This window comes from Aphelocoma coerulescens, chromosome 4 (genome assembly GCF_041296385.1).
Source record: "Aphelocoma coerulescens isolate FSJ_1873_10779 chromosome 4, UR_Acoe_1.0, whole genome shotgun sequence".
In the NCBI taxonomy this organism is placed as follows: domain Eukaryota; kingdom Metazoa; phylum Chordata; class Aves; order Passeriformes; family Corvidae; genus Aphelocoma; species Aphelocoma coerulescens.
This window is the reverse complement of record NC_091017.1, coordinates 43,674,965-43,696,252: the sequence shown is the minus strand read 5'-3', so window position 1 is coordinate 43,696,252 and position 21,288 is coordinate 43,674,965. Positions and strand designations below refer to the sequence as shown.

At 38.0% G+C, this 21,288-nt stretch overlaps 1 protein-coding gene across 2 annotated transcripts; it reads right to left on the bottom strand.

Moving 5' to 3' along the window:
- Positions 1 to 297: 297 nt before the first annotated feature.
- On the bottom strand, positions 298 to 20,522 carry NEIL3 (nei like DNA glycosylase 3). 2 transcript variants are annotated; one of them, XM_069013765.1, is made up of 10 exons: positions 20,416 to 20,522; positions 16,963 to 17,078; positions 14,852 to 14,986; positions 13,383 to 13,596; positions 12,220 to 12,294; positions 9,580 to 9,746; positions 6,395 to 6,564; positions 3,683 to 4,085; positions 1,671 to 1,845; positions 298 to 836 (listed from the first exon to the last, which is right to left on the bottom strand). In XM_069013765.1, the coding sequence occupies exons 1-10, from the start codon at positions 20,509 to 20,511 to the stop codon at positions 660 to 662; spliced, it is 1,728 nt and encodes a 575-aa protein (XP_068869866.1). In that variant the 5' UTR covers positions 20,512 to 20,522; the 3' UTR covers positions 298 to 659. The 2 variants fall into 2 exon arrangements, with proteins under 2 accessions (XP_068869866.1, XP_068869867.1); XM_069013766.1 differs by lacking the exon at positions 20,416 to 20,522 and adding an exon at positions 20,109 to 20,213.
- Positions 20,523 to 21,288: the final 766 nt, after the last annotated feature.

Genomic DNA, 21,288 nt, shown 5'->3' with positions numbered 1-21,288 from the left:
TTGCTTCAGGAAATAGTGTAAGACCAACATAAACTGAGTTTTAACCACCGCAGAGTACGATTTTATTATGCATTACATATGGATTGGGGGAAAAAATGTTCAGTAGCAGGTAGAAGAAAACAATAAGATGTGGATTTAGAATATATAATTTAGAAAACTGAAGAGTCATGTTATTTGTTTTAGGGCAGATTTTTGTCTTCATTTTCCAAATCTAAGCAAGGTCAATCAACTATTGTAACATTTGAATTGTACAGTCTGTTACTGTTTCTTTTTAAGCTCTGAGAAAGCACAAAGTGGTATTTAATAAAGTATACTCTTTTTATTCACTTCTGGTAAATACATGTTTACACTTAAGAAAGTTTACCAATTTAAAACAATATATGAAAAAAGGAAACAGTGCAATTTTTTATTAGGAATATAACAGTATGTCACAATATGTTGCAAGCTAAATGTTTATTTCAAAATTGTAGGCAGCATACAAGCAGAGTTCAATTTTTATAGGACTATGTAAAATGACCCTTTCTAGATCTGTCATTTATGTTGGAGCTCTTTTACTAGTTAACAAGTGAACAGGGAAGAAGACAGAACAAAACAGAAATTACTATGAAAGTTGTGTGTGCTTAAGACATCCTGAAGAACAGGTAACTGTAACATGAGCATCATGGAAGAATCTGCATACCTGGCCCATTTTCTGCCCATTGGAAGAAGCCACACTGTTTTTCCTTCCCAAGAGGGCACACAAAAAAATTCTTTCCATTATTGGGACCAATCTTCAACACAGTCTTCATAACACATCGCTTGCCATGGTTACAAAATGGAAAATCCAAGTCAGCCCACTGCCAAAGAAACAGGTTTCAGGCACATGTGATGGCTGTGAATTCCTTATTGTAAAATTGACAACAGAAGCACATCTACAGGGGATGCCACAGAAGAAATTCTTCCTAGTAGTTACGATTTTATCTCTTTTGTGAACACTTTTTAGATTTTTTTCTTTTTCTTTAACATCAACTGCAACTGCATGCACTTTGACTGGTCTAACTTGAAATGATGTTAACACATAGCTTTTTTCAAATTTAGGCATTGTGGTCATTACTGTCTTCAGTTCATCTGTTAACTACCTGATAGTATGACTGTCAGATCACTTTTCAGGTCAAACTCTTCTCAGACACATACATTCATAGCAAGGAGCAGAGGCCACTAATTGCAGCTGGGAAGGTCATGTTAGGTTATTAGTGCAGCAGTGGGAGGGTTTGCCCAGGCAAATTACAGAATCGTCATTTTAAGAGGCTGCCAGGATTTTAGCTAGCCAGAAACATGGGTGACAATTAGATCTAGTTTGCTAGTCTTTCTTTCAGGAAGAAGCTGATCTGAACAACTTGTACACATCCCTTCAAACCAATATTTCTCTTACACATCCGTTTGACATCACACAGAAGTAGATTAAGAGCATTTGCACAAGCAGGTGCCTTCTCAACAGTAAGGGAAGCAACTAAAACTGTAAGTTCATAACTATTATTATGCTCTTAGTCTCAATTCAGTGTGCAAGAGTATTTAAAATTATGTCAAACTTTAAATGTATTGTATCTGTCCACAACTGACAGATCACTGGGCCAAGGAGGCTACAAGAACAAGTGCTGATTATAAAACAGGTCCCGAAGTCTTATACATACTTGAAAGTAGTCACACCGAGTTTCCCTGGGTAGAGGGCAGCAATAAAATTGCCTTCCCTTGTTTTCTCCATCCTTTCTCACAACTCTGAGGCTGCAGAGACGGCTGTGTTTACTGCAGCAAGGATGCTCCATGCTTAACATACGAGTATCATCTGTCACATTAGTTCGAGATGCTCTGTAATGACAGGTTACAAAATTACTTTGGCATAATTTTAAAGGGATTACCAGCCAAAGAACTGTCTTCTACCATTATAATAGCTCACCCAGTGTACTTTTGCACACAGTGACAGAGACTTGTTTCTCTAATGCACCCTATTGCGCCTTTAAAGCTGAATGATTGCAAGTAGTGAATAGACAGGACTGTGTGCTTTTCTGGAGGTATTATACCAGTTTTCCCCACCACGTTTTAAATTATTTTGAAGTACTCAAATTCATCTACAAAATAAAATATTACCACTGATGCCATACTGCCCACCTCAAATTCTGACATGTTCTAAAAGAGTATGCTTCACTCAGTGAGAAAAAGACCAATACCAGTAATTACACCGGGCTGAAGGCATTTGTATGCTTCACAGAAAAGACTCTCACCCTCTTTACTAAAAAGTTACATTAATGCTCCAAATCATATTTGGAAAAGAAGTAATCAGGCTGATAGGATGGAATATAATTCTCTGAATGGGATGAAGTTCTTCTTCCTTGTGATTGAGATAATTTCTGACCAGCTGCAATACACAAGGTTTCATTTAAAAATAGCGACATGAAAAAGATTAATGCTCTGAAATGTATACTTATAGAGCAGAAAAGCAGTAGTGGAACCTTAGTGTAAACAGAAAATATTAATTCATTCTGGTCAAGTTATCAGCTTAGAAATTTTATGTTGCCTTGTATGTCTGGAAGATTGCAGTCCTGCAGACACCAGCAGTTTTATTCCAACACCTCATTAAAACACAAGGAGATAAAAATAACCAACAGATTTTTTGTTGGTTTTGTTTAAAAAAATACTATAAAAAAGCATTTCAGTTGATGACTTGCTACAACCACCTGTTATCGTGATTGATACTGTCTCATTTCTTGTTTGCAGTCCTCTGTATTCTCAATTATCCTGCCTACAGCTTCTGTTCTTCAGTCCCTATTGAGAGTGCGAGTAGAAATTGTATTCACGCAGTCTAGCCTGGCTAGTCAGTGAGATTGTTTCAAAACTGGTGCTTCAACAATGCAAGAAGTAATTTCTGTATTTCAGAACAGACACATGACCAAGAATTTTGTAGCATATCATCAATATTTCACATTCAGCCTGCATAATTTACCATTTTAAGTGACATCTACCTTGCACTCCCATTACTGTTGTGAATATCTGCCCAGCTTTTCCTTGACAACCCTCATAGATTCTCACATTTCTCTTAACTAGGCAATGAATGTGTCTGAACAGGGCCCTGTAAGGAAAAGTTCAGGATGGGTAGAGCATTGAAGTGGTTATATACAGAATGGGGATGGAAGTTAAGAGTAAAAGCAGTGATGGGAAGTTCATCAAGGTTACTGTACAGAGCTTCCTGTCATGGAAGAATGTGGAAAACTGGTAGTTAACAAATAACTTTAATTAGAATATATTCATCCAGATAGCTTTTGTAATCTTTCACACTGACTTCAGAATCTCTCTGAGCAGATATCAACTCCAGCGCTAAGATTAGACAACTCCTCAGGTGGAACTGTGCTTGACATATTAAAGCTAGACTGTCCTATTCAATAGGAATAGCTGAACTGTGAAGAGCTGTTTATCTTACAGCAGTACTGGCCAGATACCAAAATCAGGACTTTTCTAGTGAAAGCCTAGGTCATTCAGTGCTTTTGAAATCTGAATTATAGTTAGCCTAAAATAAGTTACCCCTGGCAGAAATCCAAAGACAGCACTGTCTGAGCCCAACAGCACAGTATTCAATTAATCTTTAAGGATTAAAGTTGGTTTATGGGATTATAAAGACTTGTTTTCATTTTAGAATGCATAGAATACATACCTGATCGCTGTATTATGTGGGTGAACCAAAGGTATATGATCAGTTTTCTGTTTTTTCTGTATATGTTTGAAAGACCCAGGCTGCTGACAGGAGGACAAAGCCAGAGCAGTTACGTGTGTTGAGCAGTCCTTGTCTGTGCTTCCCCCTGACTGGCAGGCATTGCTTTCCATCTGTTTACAATTGCTTTTTGGAACAACATACTGAGAGTGTCCATCAGAAATCTGGGTATCATTTCTTGAAACAGTTTTGTTACCAAGATCTGTTAAGACAAGAGTTGTAGTTCCAAATGCAGTTTTCCTATTGATCTTTATTTCTGTGCTTGGTTTTCTGAATTCATTACAAGGGTACTTCATTAAATTGGCATTAAAGGCTGCAGAATCTTCAAAACTCTCCATCTTTGGAACTAAGGAAAAAATTTATTAGTTATAATCCATCTGCATAGAATGCTACATTGTATTTCTGATCTGTATTCATAAGTCATCATATGGAGAATGAAAGAGTAGACTTACAGCACCATCTCAAAACTTGGCACAAATTACATAGAGTATAAAATTTCTTACAATCATGCACTTTTGGAGTAATGTAAAACGTGTTTCAAGATAACATTACTATGGCTTGAATAGGATCAGTTAATAGTACTATGTAAAAGAAAGCTACTGGGCAATTAACCATAAAAAACTGAATTTGGCCCAAACACAAGGATTAAAGTACTTACATTTTTCAAAATAGCCTTCTGTAACCCCACCAATGGGAGATCATAGAGTATGGTACCTCCAAGCAGCAATACATTATCCATTTCTGAAGTATTACTTTACAATTGACACAAAAAGGAATATTCGGATTTCGGGGTTTCTAGTGTTTTCACAGTTCCCATCCTTTCCAAACTTTGTGTTCATCCAAACTTACTTACTATAAGAAGCTTTCTGGAAGAAAGCAGTTCAGACATTTGCTTTGTGGCATAAACAACAGTTTCTTCACAGGATCAGAGGCCCTCCTAGTGGGCAATAATCATTTCAAAAGAATGGGCATAATTTATTAATGCCCATTTAATACATATGGAGTCTGTAAGTAGTCCCTTTCCTGAGAAAAGGGTGAAAAGAACTTTATAGCATCCCTGTGTGTAATCTTGTTAAGCAGCTGTGAAGCTTTTTAGGCAGCTGTGAAGCCATAGTGTTCAGAGTCCTTCCTTTTCTACTATATCCAGTGAGTGTCTCCCTTTATCTTCCCTCCATACAAAGAAAAGGAAATTAAGCAGTAGAACAATGGGTAGATGAGACATACACAAAGGCACACTCTCAGAAACAAAGTAAGAATCTCTACAGTTGTCTTGGAACATTACTTGTTTTGCCACTACAGTATGTTGCAGTAGTGAAACGTACTGGTTCCTGTGCATTCAGACTTTTTAAGAATAGCAGTAACTCGGCTTTGTACTTCGCAAAGGAGCATGGAAATTGCAATGTAATGGTAAATAAGTATCTGACTACAGACTGAATCATTTCAGCTGTAGGGCCAGCAGCTAATTTTACATACCAAGTATTCTGTCCTGAAAAATTCAAACATTTCTGCTGACAGTAGTTAATTTTAGAAACAACATAACAAAAAAACACTGAACCAAGTGAGAAGGGAAAGAATCTTAAGGATTGCAAAAAGAGAGGTAAGCAAAACCATATTTGAAAAAAAAAAAACAAACTCAAATACTACTCCTATGATGCAAAAGTAAGTCCTACTTTAAAAAAAAAAAATTTCCTAACCGTATTCCATCAAGTCTAACACATCTTCAAAGTCCATGCCTGATATTAGTAATTGCATGTAACTAAACAAGTGAAACTTAGAAGTACAGGAGAAGGAACAAAATTTTGTTTCAAAGCTTAAAATAAAGCATTTGTCCACATGGCATAATATATTATGAAGTCCAGCTGACAGCATTAATTCCAGGATAAATGTTAGTTGGTAAATCTTATTCTGTGAACAGATTAAAATTTTCAGGTTTCTGGTGCTGATTTGGCAGAAGAATTACACAAGATCTGCCTGTGTTGGCAACAACTGTCGTGTAAGGCATGAAGACATACTTTTATTGACTCCTGACCTGAGAAAATGGACTATGGCTAGGGCAAGATATGGGTTTTCCACACATCACTCTCATTCATAAAATGATTAAGCAATGAAGCAATATTTCATGTAGATAACAGAATTAAAGGTTCCAGCAAGAGACAAACAACAAATTTAGGTAAGAAGTTCAGAATCATTTTTACTCTGAACTTGGAGGGAAAGAAAGTAGCCCCTGAGAAACTTGACATCCTTTTAGGAAATGGTACTAAAATATACCACTTTTGTTCACGTGAAAGAATGACAGTTAATTTTCTGACCCTTGATGATTTTTAATTCAGATTTATGCTGCAAACTTTGAATGATCTTAAGGAGAGAGTTGAACAAATGGTGATTTTTCTCACTCCTTGCCCCAATAAAAACAAAGCATCACTGAAGGCACTTATCAATAGAATCCCACCTGCACACCAGGTTGGAAGATGACACTTTTAGGGTTTAAGACAAGACAGTTGCCACATAGTCTGTGTAAGGTTTCCTCAAAATCTGACTTCAAGTTAGCTAGTTATATATATATGATTCACAACGAGACACTCCTACATAAAAACTACATCAAAATCATAGACCTCCCCTCTTTCCCAATACAGGTGCCAGACAACCCTTTACTACCTTCAGGTCTTGAAGTCAAACAGGCATCACAAATTTCGGCAGAAGGCTTGTTTATTAGGGTGCAGTGCATACACGTCCACTCCTCTTCAGATTTCTGAGCTACGTGTTCATTAGAACATGACCCCCTGCCATATGCCCAGCCAATTAGGCTATTTCTAGCTGGCAGTTTGCTGTGAAACAAAAGAACGATGTTAGTGTTTTGTGACGTTCCCTCTACAAATTGCCTTACACCACTCTGTGCAGGGAGGCATGGAGCTAGAGAACAAGCAGCACACAGTGTTATGCCTCCTATCAGAGCTTGGACAGCATGTCACTGTTCAAGTTTGATTTTTCCTTTCTTTACCTCAAGGGCAAATCTTTCCAGGTGCTGCAGAAGTAATAAAAATAAAAATATTTAAACAAGAAATTGACAGAAAGTTAATAATCTACTGATGTGCTCTCCAGTACAATGCCTCAGCCTCTCAGATTCCCAACCATTTTCAAGTACTGCAGCAAAAAGCATGGTGAGAAAGGGAGACTGTTTCAGGGCTTTCCCCCCATCCCTTGTACACAACACTTGCTAACAAATGCATTACTGGATGAAGAACTGTTTAGAAGATGAACAGCAGAAAATCATACAGTCTAGCAAATAAATTTTTTTTGTTCTACCCATAAGTCCACTTATGTTATAGACAATGTTATCCACTTATGTTATCATAACAGCCAAAAGCACTGAAAGCCTTAAAAGTTAGAAAGTCCCTTGTATGTCACCATTTGCTGGAAAGCCTTTTAAAATGTAGGAGGAACCTGTTCAGAATTAAGGAACCTAGCTGTGACTTGTGAGCCAAAGCTATACACCAGACACCACTATAGATTTAGTTTTATTTATTTTCCTGTAAATTATAACACCTCCTATGTTGACAGACTGATTTAGAATCAATTACTCCTTTACAGTCATTTCTTGTTACCAGGGCCTACTCTTGTCATAGTATCCAAACACTGACAGCATGGTAAATGTAACTTGAACTTACCTGTTCAGTAAGTCATGTATGTATATTTTGAAGTACTATATCAACCAACTTATGGTTGTTAAGCTGTCAAGCATTTCCTTCATAGTTCTTGAGGAATTGTGCACTTTTTGGAGACTTTTATTAATCCTAAGAATTTAAGCACTTCAATTAATAATGCAAATGCTGTAGTTGGGCACTGTTGTGACATACCTTTGACCTATCACTTTTTCCATAATAATCACTTTCTGTAACAGGCTAGACTTCTAGGATAATGGCAGAGATATCCACTACCTACCACATCGTCCACAACAGGAAAACTAAGGAGGATAATGAGAACTGTTGATGTACCAAAGAGCCTGTGCTGTTAAGAGGTAGAACAGACATTACAGTAACATTCAACAAAACAGCTGAACTGTAAGTGTTAAAATGGGTATTTTCACATTATTAGATCAGTTGTTCTAGTCAGATATCAAAAATGCATTGCTAGACTGAATATATATTCAGTGCATCCTGTCCGGGAGTTTAATTCTATGTTGTTACCCTGGTTCATCTGTCCTGTCATTATCCCCCACACCCTTTCCCATTTTATGAGATATGTGGAGAAAGGTCTATTTTTAAAGCTCATGGTACATTTGAATTTGATGGGGTAAGTTTCTAATGGGTATTTTCTTATTTTTTTCAGATGAGCAAAATCATAAGCTATTTGACCTGGCCCAAGAACCACTGGGTTGAATTCTACACTTTATGATGTGCAGCAAGTCAGTCTCATCACATGGGCCGATTCCAGTCTTCAAATGTGAAAAGCCTGGAAGGGCAGATAAATTACTTGAGCTACATATCCTTTTACATGGTAACTTACTGCATAATTGAAAAGAGAGCAGTAGAACACTAAGAGCTGACCATTAGGATAAGGACAAGACAAGAAACCACCTTTTTATTTTATAGCTATCACTACCATGTTTTTCACTTAAATGCAGCACTCTTTAATTATTTATTTAAAAGTACAACAAAAGCCCAAATCACTACTTGTTCTACAACACAGAAAGATATTTTTTCCTTACATTGTTTTCTAGTTATCTGACTCAACAGAACACTGCTGTCTTCCTTAGTTCTACAAAATATTTCTCATTATTACTTTCTGAAAATACAACAGATTGGGGTTATCAGCTTGTGAAACATTTATCTTCCATGCTGGAATTTTCTATATTTGATCTGTACTCAAAGGCAATTTTTAAGCTTTAACCAAAATCCCTTCAGCCATCTGAGTCTTGAAAGAAGCTTGGAGGTAGGAGAGGGATTTGTGCATTTTATAAATCTTATCTAAAAAAAAAAAATATATATATATACACACACACCCACACACACTAACGAGGCAAAGTCGCAAAGTGAAACAGCATTTTATATTAGATTGACAGAGAGTATAAAGGCAAAATTCTGAAGCCTCAGATGAAAATTTTCAAGAATAACAGATGCCCAAGTCTGAATAAGGTGCTTTTGGAACTTTTACCTTTTGACCCTTTGTGATATCAAATGCATTTTCTGCTTTCCTGAAATAAAAGGAGAGAAGCTGCTGCTAGTACAATTTATGTGGAAGTGAAAGTGTCTCTATGGCACACCTATAGCAAAAGCTTTTAAAATCCAATAAGGAGGAAAAAAAAAGTACAAAACTCCTAAAATATTTGCTGCACTCTGAATTTACTGAAGTTTTAGTTATCCTCACTCTAACTCTGTATCCACAAGAAAATTGCATAGATGCTCAGCTATCTAAATATGCCAGGACTGATGGGGCTATCCTGCAAAAAGATATTATATTCATGATATTCAACTCATTTGTGTGGAAACATCCAAGCCCTTTATATTGATAACACCAAGAACAAACGGCAACTTCTCCAGTGGCTTAGTTTCAGTGAATAAATCTGAGTACTCTGAATTGTTGTATAATTCCTACATTTGATTAGAGTAATAGCTACTTCATAATAGATGATGCCTTTGAAAGGAATAGTATCAAAGAATCAAAGCTTCTAACCATTTTCAAATGCCAATAGTCAAAACATTTTTTTTGCAAGATATTCTGGGTTTTGTCTGGCATAGTTAATTTATAAAACGTTATAAAATGCACACAGATCCATTCAGTTTCAAAGGGTGTGTCCTCTTACTGTAACAGCCCTTTGAGGTGCTTAAAAATTATGATCATACCTAAGATTGACAAGCTGGGGGTCTGCCTTTTGACATCGAGAGCAGAAGTAAGTCATCCTGTTGTTGTCTCCCAGACGGCACACAGTGATGCTGCCACTGCACTCCCTGCAGGCTGGGCGCTTGTACACTTTGTAGTGCTTGTAGAGTGGAGACCCAGTTTTGCGGCACTAAAACAGAACGTGTTTGAAATCCAAGTTAAGAGACTCAGTATAAATTTTATGTGAGTCTGAAAATAAAAAACCCTACATAAACCATCAAATCAATGACTAGATGAAGATATTTAAGAGAGACACTAATAAAGGCTATAGCTGTATTTCACATTATTTTATGCAGAGAATTTACAAATCAGGTACAACGTCTGTAATTCTCCACATAATGAAATGAAAGACAGAAGCAAAAAAAGACCTACTAGCAAACAGCAAGCAAATACATGCTAGGAACTCTCTGAGTTCAGCTGGACCAGCTAGGTCTGATTCAGCATCAGTTGTCTTTGACCTGGCACCTGCAGGTGTCCTCTTGAAGAGCTAATGAGCACCAATCAATGTGGCATAGAAAACAAACATAAACCACAAAAACAACACCACCTTGTCTCACCCCCAAAAGAGCCAAAAACAGCACAGCACCATCTCGGACCTGATGCTACAATCTGGCTTAATAAGCCTTCCCAAAACCTAAAGAACTGTGCAATGCAGAAATATTCCTGAGATACTGTAAATGTTGGGTAGTGCCCAGTACAGTTGCTCAGCTTCATCTTGGCCCTGGCCATGCCAGACAACCTGGCTCATGAAAAGCCACTTGGCACTACGATGAGCCCCCCAGATCCTGGCAGAAAGTCATATTAAATTAAGCACAGTAGAATCCCAAGGGCACAGTGACGTAAAGAGCCTCCAGACAGCTGACAGAGAGGCACATTTCATGAGACAATTCAAAAAATACCCATGAAGTCAGCATAGACACACTACAGCAAAAAGTAGCAAAAAAAAAAAAAAAACAAACCAACAACTGCCCAGTAAAGATGCAGCCAGCTCTGCAGAGCCACACGAATTTCTGCACTACAATCACAAATGCTTGGGCCCAGTTCAAATGATACCACAGCTGGCCCAGCAATACCAGCACAGCTCTGGCAGAGTTCAATAGCTCTAGCTCCATAATGTATGAGGACCCTTGGAGTTCCCAAAACACAGGTGTCTTTGAGCATAGTATATTTGCTTCTGTGCTCTTATTCATCAGTCTTGCTGAAAGAGAATTCTTGTACCAGTGCAAACTAGTAATTCAATCAGAAGGAACTACTAATCTATATTTGCATGAACATTCACAGCTGCCTCCTCAACGTTTTCAGTCAGTTCCTTATGAGACTTTTTTTCCCATTCAGCTATGTAAAAACCAAATAAAAGCAACAGCTTTTTACACAAACAAGATTCTTCATCTTTGCATCTGTAATGACACAATATGATTACTGCAAACAATCTGTAACAGTCTATAAAAAAATTTTCAAGCACTATCCCTTGTAATAACATATTTTGGTTATGTCTCTTTAAGATGGGAGGAGAGGCTAGCCTTCTTATAAGTACTTGCCTGGTGATTCCTTGCTAAGTGTGGATTACACAAGTTTTCCAAATAGCTAAACAGAAAGTTTAACTAGTTTATTATGAGTCTAAAAGCCTTTAAATTTCTGAGTATTATAGTTGTTGCAGAACTAGATGGTATCTCTTTACTGGTAGACTTCACTATGAAGTTTGGAGAAAAAAAACATTTCCCTAGCCAACAAACTAAAGTACTCTTTAGTGGGTTGAGGGAAAGGAGACATTTAAGCAGACTATTAAACAAATTACAGTTTTAGCCTTTATGATTTTAGGAATGTTAGATGCCCTCCCCCTCACCTACCAAAAAAATTCTTTTTAGCAGCGCTAGCTCCTTGCCTTTCACGGAATCAAGAGAAACAGACAAAAATGTCACAACTACTGTTCATTTCTTTGCATGGAGCTTAAAGAAACAAAACATATAAGAATTAGGTCAAATTCCCCCTTCTTCTATTATGGAAAGTTAAAGAGCACCAGGAATTACGCAATTTACAGGAGAAGAAATTAAGTCTTACTGAAGTTGTAGCAGTAGGGAGAAATTGTTATTTATTTCACTTTAGCAACCAAAACCATTATTTCGGTTAGGAAAAAAAAGGTTGGTAGAAGTTGCAAACTCTTTAGTCAAACAAATATAATTGCTATTTCAAGTTTTATAAAGGAAGCCACATTAACTATGTTCATACTTCCCTGGGACAATCTCTAGTTTCCAGTTTGAAGAGCAATCTTTATGTTATCTTACATGTAACTTTGTGCTTCACCTACATCAATTCCGACATGTTCAGAGTGGCATAATAGCGCGCACACAGAAAAACTGAACTGACCCTCAGGCAGCATCTGTGAAAGTCTTTCGGGCCAAGCTGTGCATATATTGACAATCTTGACTCCTCCTACCTTTCCATCATCTGAAAATTCACAATTAATAAAGAGCACACAAACCAACATTCCTATTAATGGAAGCCCTTGCTTTGTTGCATCTTTATACTGTTTTCACCAGATGATCACAAACAGCTAACATGCCAGAGAAACATTTTGGAAGTTTTCCAGAAATATGTGCCAATACCTTATAAAAAAGCAGGGTAAAATCACGTGTCATTTTCACCAAGCGACGTATATGCTCATCTGTCAGCTGGCAAACCTGTAAGAAAGACAAGAATGATTTTTAGAACATTATGGTGCTAAGGGACAATGGCAAAAAAAGACTTCTGAGGTAGGTGCGATTTGAATACTGATGTGGACTTTTCTTCATGCTGTGATAATTCCCTGACTTCATATTATATGTATCATCTCAGTAAAACATCACATGATCACATTCTATGCTACAAAAACTCACTGCTTGCACACCAAACAATGTGCTTTGCCTCAACCAAGCAAAACACGTGGCAGAAAATTCAGCTGTCTTCCCCTGTATTGACCGAAGAGTTGATGATCACATGAATCACAGTTAGCAAGTGTCACATCCCTCCTAATTTCCTCATGGATCATAATACGACCTATCATCCTGAGACTCTTTCCTCTGAGAGATATTCAGGAAGAATATGAGAGCTGAAGGCATCACTATTAGAGAGATGTATCAACCAAGTATTTTTTAAGAGCTCAAAACTTTAAATCACATTTTTCTTTTTTTCCGCCACATCGAAGATAAAATTAAAATCCAGATTAATCCTATGAACAATTTTCAAAATACTATGTTTAAAAAACTTTTAAGTTACTAATCTTCACCTGCTTCCATTTACATTCTATGTAATCTCAATCTGTTTTGCAAATATCTTCTCAACCAGAGTTTGGAGACACACACTTAAGGATCTTAAACCAGAAAAAGTATGATAAACAATGGTAGAAAAAACAATTGGTGCCAGCTAGCAGGACAAGAAGTGGAAGAAGCAGCAAAAATAATCAACTCTACCACATAAACTATTTTGGGTAGTAACTGAACAAAGAAAACCTGAGCACTTTTCACTTTCCCTTATTTATGGATTGTCAGTTTAATGGTAGCATAACAGGATGCTAGACAAAGTCAGAATATGAAAGTTAATCAGTTCCAAAGACTGCCATGACAAAAACCTCCTGTTATAATGACAGAACATTAATTTAGTGTCTAAGAATAATTTAAGAAATGACAGATGACAAAACAAAGGTAAGAAGATAGCAAAATATTATATTAATATGTATTTACATTCTTAATACTTTGGTGCCCTTTAAAACCATCTTGAGACATCCACCCACCTTAAGAGCTGGATGAAGACCACTGTCAAACAGTGCTTCATTTTTTATGATATTTCCCACTCCAGGTAATACTGCTTGATCCAGTAACACATCACACAACATGCGGGTGTTCTGCTGCTTAATCTCATGTTCTGCTCTTGAGAAGCTAAACTTTGGAGAACAGACATCCAAGCTTTCCATCATCCTCACTTTCTGCTCACACTCAGCTGCATTTCTGGAAGAGAAAAATACACTGATTCATTTTTATTTTAAATATATTCTTATGTAGCAATGTGGTTTTAAAAACAACACAACAAATTATAATACAACATTATATGCAGATAACAGAAACCATGAAAATACCAGTGACAGGAAGAGGCACAGAAATTCCATTAAGCACCTCTTCCAAAAACAATGATACAAGCATCTAGTCCAACATACAAAATATCATCTCATTTTGTTCCAATTAGCTTGAAAACTTGCCAGCTCCTTGCTTTAAAACTGTTTCCAAGATGGAAAGCCCGTGTTCAGACCCTTGAACATAACTAACTGTATGGTTATATGGTCCATTAGTTACAACATGACATTTATGTGTATATATATAGATATATATAAAATATATCTATATATTACATTTCAAATAATTACAGAATATTCTAAGTTGGAAGGATCCCACAAGGATCATGAAGTCCAACTCTTAAGTGAGTGGCCCATATGGGGATCAAACCCACAATCTTGGCATTATTAACACCATGCTCTAACCAACTGAGCTAATTATACTTAAGTAAAAGATAAAAGTAGTAGTAGATTATTAATAGTAGTTACAAAAAAAAATTCAGATTTTAAGATATACATTTTATTAGGTTAAGCATAATCATTGAAAGTAATACAGTACAAGAAGTCTTGGGCTTACATCAGATTTTGTGTTTTGTAATTTTAAGTATGCTTATATATGTTACATGAATTTCCATGCCCGTTTGCACTCAAGAGCCTCAATCACTTTAAAATCAAGCTCACTGGTATTTTTATTAGCAGCGTGAAGTACAATGCTAATGGGCATAAACATCTGCTTGATGTAAATTAGAACAATTATAAAAGTTTGCTTCCAAAAGGAAAAAAATAAAAACCCAGCCTTGGGAGGATAAAAATTTGAAACCAGTAATCATGACAGGTTGTTTGTTACCCTTGTTAAGAAGTGAGACTTTCATGGAGATTAACAGAGCAATGGGTTTCAGCATACAGATTTAGGGGTAGAATTAAATCCAACTTTCATTCCCAGTCTTGACACTACCTAATGACACTATGGCATAGAACTACTTTAACTGTATATAAGCTCTGATACAAAACTAACAAACTTAAATAAATCTGATACGTTTAGGAAGTTTTGTCTTGATAGCATCTACGCACTTAACAATTTGTACGTGACTTTTCATTTTCCTTAAAAGAATGTTATAAAAAGAAATACACTGTTTTGTTAGTTTCTGCTTTACCTGTACTCTACTGTCACATCACAAAAACAAACAGTATCCTCTGTAAGCTGTATCTCCAAAACTGGTTGTGCTCCATTTCTGTCTTTGCTTCCATCAGGATTAATGTGCATGGAACCGTTCGTACCAAAGTGAATCCTCGGAAAGAAAGAGAGTTTTTATAGGTATTTTAACTTCACTATGGTTTCCAAGCATTACACCAGTCTATTTCTAGAAGTTGTGAACCTTACCTAACCAAGTCAGTATGTATGGACATTAATTCTAGTCATTACCAGTAACACAGCAACAAACTATTTGCTTAGACAGTGCTTAATTCCCAGAGAAGAAAGAATGCTCCCCAAGTAAAAATCCCTCCAAAATATAGCTGGTTTTACGTAGTCTTCATAATTCACTATACAGAAGTCAAACCTGATCATTAAGTAGCACCATTTTCTAGTGCACTTCGAATTTTTTTCACTTGACATGCTGATCTTCCAACATAGATTCTTAAACCTTCAGGAAGGCTGAAAGAAATGAGGCCACTTGACCAGAAAATTTTCTGTTAAATCAGGCAGAAAGCACCTGGTATGAAAAGAAAGACTTTTGTCCCCATATTGCCACCACTGTTATCACATCGCAGCTACATCCAGGAATGCCATAAACAAAGTAATTAGTATTTGCCATATGTTGTTTTCGGCTTTTCTTTGCCTACAACCAAGGCAAAACCTGCAGGTCAATTAAAAATTAATAAAAGAAATAAACTGAAAAATGCACAGATGGCAAAGTAGAAGAACAGACTCTTTCAAGCATTCATTTTAGAGATTAGTAATGCTTTAAGAAGTCTTACGTTTTATAATATATTCTACCAGGAGCTTTGCTTGAGCAAAGGGCAAGTCTGACTATTATCTCATACATTTTATTTATTACAAATTCACCTGGTACAATCAAGTCCTAAAAACCATAAGATAGAAGGAATGTCCTATTACTGTACACTGTATATCAGAAAAAAATGGATTATTTTGTAGTTACAAGAAGATTTAACAGATTAAACTACATAAATGACCAAAGAAATGCAGTATCAGGTCTGTATTTCCTTTAAGACCAGCTTTCTTACATTTCAGGAAGGACAGGCATTTTAAGTATTTACAGATGGGCTAAGACAACATGTCATTAAGCATATTCTTAAAGTTAACTCTTTAAAATTTGAAAAAAAATAATGCTATGAGTTACTTACAAGCCTGTGTCTTTCCAAAACTCTTCTTACAAGTCAGTTCAGGTGATATAGTTGCTTCAATTACTTTTATCTTCAATAACCACTTTCAATTCTGAAGTGCTGTGAGTAGTACTGCACAGGCTTAACTAGCCAAACTTATTTTTAAACCTAGACAACTTTCTTTTTAAACTAAACTCTTGCATCTTGCTAACAAATGATAATGCACTAAATGCTTCCAGAAAGTTATTTTTAATTCAATTTCATAGATGATGGTTTCCTTTACCAAGCTCCAGTATACTGTTTTAAAGGAATTTTAACAATCACAACTATTTAGCTATCTTACTGCCTTCTCAGTTCATGACTATAAAAAAAAATTGCATCATCACTACACATTTACATTCAAAAGCCCTAAGAAATTTATAAAATTTCATTCTAAAGTGTTTCATTACCTCGGATGTCCTGAAATAGGGCAAAATAGAAATCTTCTCATTTTAATTACAAATAGAAAAAGCATGCTAATTAAACCTAAGATCTGTTATTCAATGAGAATTAGTAGTAAGAAGTTGTTGATTTCTTGTTTTAAAGTAAAAAGGTGAGACTAGAATTATTTAGTGCTACACAATATTGCAGGGATCTGCACGCACTGCATCTGTTTTGTCTCTAGAAAATGCAATTTCCTATTTGAAACAAAGCATGTCAAAAATTAACTGTCCTTTTCAGATACCTTTACATGGAATCTTGGAGTAAAGCAGTAAATTATCTGAACATGTGACTATATATAGTACTCCTGTACTGCAGAGAGGCTGATGAGAAATTTCTCTGTAACACTTTCAAACCTCTGAAAGTGCAATTAGCAAGAACAAGGTGACCCCCAAAATACACTCAGTTTGAATGCATAGGAAGCCTTTTTCTCACTTCTTACCTCAAAGCTTTCTCATCAAAATACATAAAAAGTTCCTTTCCCAATGTCTCCACACCTCTGTAAACATGTCCAACAAGGAAATCATGACCAGTGATTCTCTCTTTACTTGCAGCAGTCTGAAAAACGAGTACACACACACAAGGATTAAAGAGAATTTGTACTGCTTTGATTCTAGCATCAGTACACATTCAGCAAGCAGCTGTATGAACTAATTTTCCAACTTGGACAACATTAACTATTTCCTCCTTAAGCATTCTACCAAAAACAATGGGACTATTAGCCCAGGAAGCAGTCACTACTGCTAATGTTATCATAACTTAGCTCAATTTTTTCCTAATTGAAACAATACATCTTTTTTTTATCAGGGAATTTTATGCCTTTTCCTTTGAGCCATGAATTTGTAAGAGTTTCAGACTGGTGTAAAATAAACAGGTACCGTTTGAATATTAAAAACATGTCAGAGTGTCAATTCTGCCATGTGCAGATCTATATTCTTCTCCAAATGTTAGTAATAGGCTTTCAGTATTTTGTATGGTGCATTGTGTATTACAGAAAAGCCTCTGCTGAGCCCACAGAGATATCTCTCTCCTCCTACTAGTTTAAAGTCTAATCTCAGAAGCAGGTGAGCAGCAGGTAGGACACTACTAGAGGACAAGATAATTGTGAGATTGAAGCAGTGGTTTTTATTTGTTTAGCACATGAAAATACACTGAAATTATAAGGGATGTCTACAGATTATCTCATCCAAACACCTGGTCAAAGCAGAATACACTTAGCACAGGGAGCCCAAGGCCTTGTCCAGTCAAATTCAGAGCAGCTCCAGGGAGGGATACTCCAGTCTCTTTGGGCCCTTTTTCCATGGCTTGACTATTGTTGAGGTGGAAAATTTTTCCTAATACATAATGAGAATTTCTCCTATTGCCACCTGCATCTGCTGCTTCTCACCCACTGTGCACCTCCAATAGGAGCCTAGCTCTGTCTCCTCCATATCCTCCTTACAGGTAGCTGAGGAGAGCAATAAAATCCCAGTTCTGTCAGCTTCTCCTTGTGCACCATGTGCTTCAGCCTGCTAATCATACCAGAGTACTCACTCTAGTGTGTTATTATCTCGTTATTACTGGGGAGTTGGAAACCCAGGTGCAGCCTTGCAAGTGCTCATCAGAAGTAAGAATCACTCTGCTCAACCTGCAGAGCCCAGCATGGGGCTGTCCCTCTTCCTTGGAAGGGCATGCTAGTGACTCAGCATTTGCAGGACCCTAGGTCCTTTTTTGATGCAGAGCCATTTTCCATCTGAGCAGCAGCCAGGACTGTGCTGTTCCATGACACTCTTCTGTTCCAACCACAGGATTCTGCAAGTCCTGCAAATGCTGAACTTGAGTTTCTACCAGCCCATTTTTCCCAACCTGTGAAGGTCCCCCTGACTAGCACCCCAATGTCCATTCAGACCCTGCTGAAAAGTGCGAGCAGCAGATTCCCTTTCAGCATAGCCCTAACTGCAAGGCAGATACACATATCAGTGCTTCAATCACAGCACTCAATTTCAATGCAAATATGTATGAAACATACATTTCTGGCAAATCAGCAAGGCTTCTCCTAGTTAGTGATATTTCAGAGCTACTCTCTATGCAATCTCCCACTGTATTATTTATTACCTTGAAATGATACACATTTAGAGAGTTTTATGGCTATTATTCTGTCAAGTAGGAAAATAAAAATATTTCTTGCATAACATCACTTTCTTTGTCTGTTATCAAAATACAAAGAAAAAAAAATTTTGCTCCCATATAAACAGTTCATGCTTTCCAGTTGGAGTCTGTTGCTGTGCAACAAAGTTTATTTTAACTCCAAGCCATTCAGGTTTGTCAAAAATAAACCAGAACAAGAAATGACTGAGATGGAAAACTTGCCTTTTCAAATATTTGAAGTTAAATTCATACCACTTTGGTATCAAGCAAACCCCTACAGCCATCATAGTACAAACTCTCCTTAACAGTGTAATCTTCAGCAGTGGCTAAGGCTTTGGCCATGGTTAGCAGCCCCTGTGAAATCTAAAAAGTCCAAGACCCTTAGGATGGTGATTTTCCAATTACTAGAGTCTGCCCTGAGGTGACTTCTACTGCACAAAGTGATGAACACCAGTCAATTTGACAGAGTGAGATTTCTTTTTGAAACCTTAGGAGCATAACTCCTTCAAAAATCTGTCCTGAAAGATATTAATCTATAAAGACTAAACTTAAGACATACCTTCGACAGAGATATCTTCAACCACATTCTTTCCTAAATTGTTTCATTGAAGTACTATCTTACTGTGCCTTAATTACAAACTCCTACACTGCTTTATACACACTGGAAGTGGGTAAAAATTCCCCAACTTTCTGCCTGGAGGCATGTAATATACTTACTTGGGACACAAGCAACACATATTCTCTTACAGATGCACAAAACCAAGCATAGAAAAAAATACCTTAGCTAGCTCTGTATTCAAAACCAGAGGAGTGTACCTCCCTGTTCATCAGCCAAGGCCTGCTTACTGTCACCTTGATTGTTCTGTCTGCTACGAGGTCTCACGAGCCCCAGCAGCTTTATACTAGTATACTATTTTAAGCTGTTAATGAAAGGATAAAAACTAGTAGGAAAATGACATACTGTGTACACTGAAGGCAAACGTCACACTCTTTATTTAAATACTTGGTCTAATTAAAATTGCTTTAAAAAGTAATTATAGAAATAAAAGCCCCCTTTCTGCAGGTCAACATGTACCTTTCTCATGTATCACATAGATTAGAATCACAGCATGGTTTGGTTTGGAAGGGACCTTAAAGATCATCTAGCACATGCAAACACTGAGGAGATTATGAACAAATAAAATTAGTAAAAATTTTCCTTATATTTAACATTTCATCAAGCAACATGGTATTTTGAAATTTATCCTAAGTGAACACGAGTGATTCTAAAAGCTGTTCCTCATCATTCCTCAAAGCTCCTGTTTCTACAGCTTCAGAATCGCCTTTACACGTGACCTGCTGAGACCTACTATACTGATGACAGGAATATTTCATAACGTGGAGAATAAAAACACTATTGGCGGATAACACCCAGCACCACGCACGGACGACGGCAGCCGCGGCACGGGAGGCACCACCCACCCTGCTCTGAGCTCCGTGTCCTCGCAGCCCAGGGGCTCCTGCCCGCTCGCTTGCTCTCACTCAAACCTGCCGGCGTTTACCAGTGCGGGCATCCAGGCGCAAAAGGGCAGGGCCCCTGCTGCGCGAGGCGGCTGCCCCGCCCTGTCCCGGCCACCGGGCCGCGCCGCTCCCCCGCCTCGGCCCGGCCCGGCCCTGTCCCCGGCCCGGCCCGGCCCTGTCCCCGGCTCAGTCCCCAGCTCCGCGCCCGCGCCGCGCCCCCGCGCCCGCGCCGCGCCCCCGCGCCCGCGCCGCGCCCCCGCGCCCTCACCGCGCCGCCGCCCCGCGCGGCCCGCACGCGCTGTCCCCGGCGCAGGCGCGCCCGCAGGCGCTCGGCGCAGAGCGCGCAGCCCGGGCCCTCCACCATGGCCGCGAGCGCCCCGCGCCGCCTCCGCCCGCCCTTCGAATGTCCCGCGCGCCTGAGGGCGGGGCTGCCGCGCCGGGCCCCGCCCCACCGGGCCCCGCCCCACACCGCCGGCCCGCTGCTGCCTGTTTGTTTCCTTCGCTGTGGTAGCTCCTGGTCGTCGTTTTAGACAATAACAGGCGGCTACCAGGAGCCCAGAGACTCCTGGTAGCTCCCTGTTATTGTCTAGAACACTCGCAAATGCGTCTTCTTTCAAAACTTAATCCGCAATTAGAAATTAGTTTCAGCTTTTAAAAAGTCGGTATTTGACCGTTTCCGCGCTTTCACGTGTCGGAGGAAAATAAGGCATGGGACTATGCAATTACACGAATTTATTGTTTAAAATAACATCAGCCGAGGCGTGAGATTTTACAACACCTCCGAGTAATGGCGACTAGTCACAAGATTTAGGGTTACATCGTAATTTATAACTTTCTAATCCAATAGACACTTAAAACGACACTTTGTTTTAGATTTATGACCTATCACCTGTGGCACTTCTCACTGCAATGCAGCTATGTCTTGACCAATAACTTCTCATGTCACGTACACACAGATGTCTCTCTTATACCATCTACTTTCTTAACTTAAACTACATAAAATCACACTATTATATTTTAAAACCCTCCACTGAAACACCCAGTGTACAATTTTATTTATAACTATAGGAATACAAGCTTGTAATCCTTTTGTCAATTAAGCCAGACCTAGTCTCTTCCAGGGTTGTAAATCAAAGCCTCC

Excerpts from the sequence above, each read along its gene's own strand:
- NEIL3 (XM_069013765.1), bottom strand. The coding sequence starts at position 20,511 with ATGGTGGAGGGCCCGGGCTGCGCGCTCTGCGCCGAGCGCCTGCGGGCG. Across the intron at positions 12,295-13,382 it reads GTCTTCATCCAGCTCTTAAG|GTTTGCCAGCTGACAGATGA; the intron begins GTGGGTGGATGT and ends TCTTTCTTACAG. Across the intron at positions 9,747-12,219 it reads TTACCCTGCTTTTTTATAAG|TGCCGCAAAACTGGGTCTCC; the intron begins GTATTGGCACAT and ends GTTCTGTTTTAG.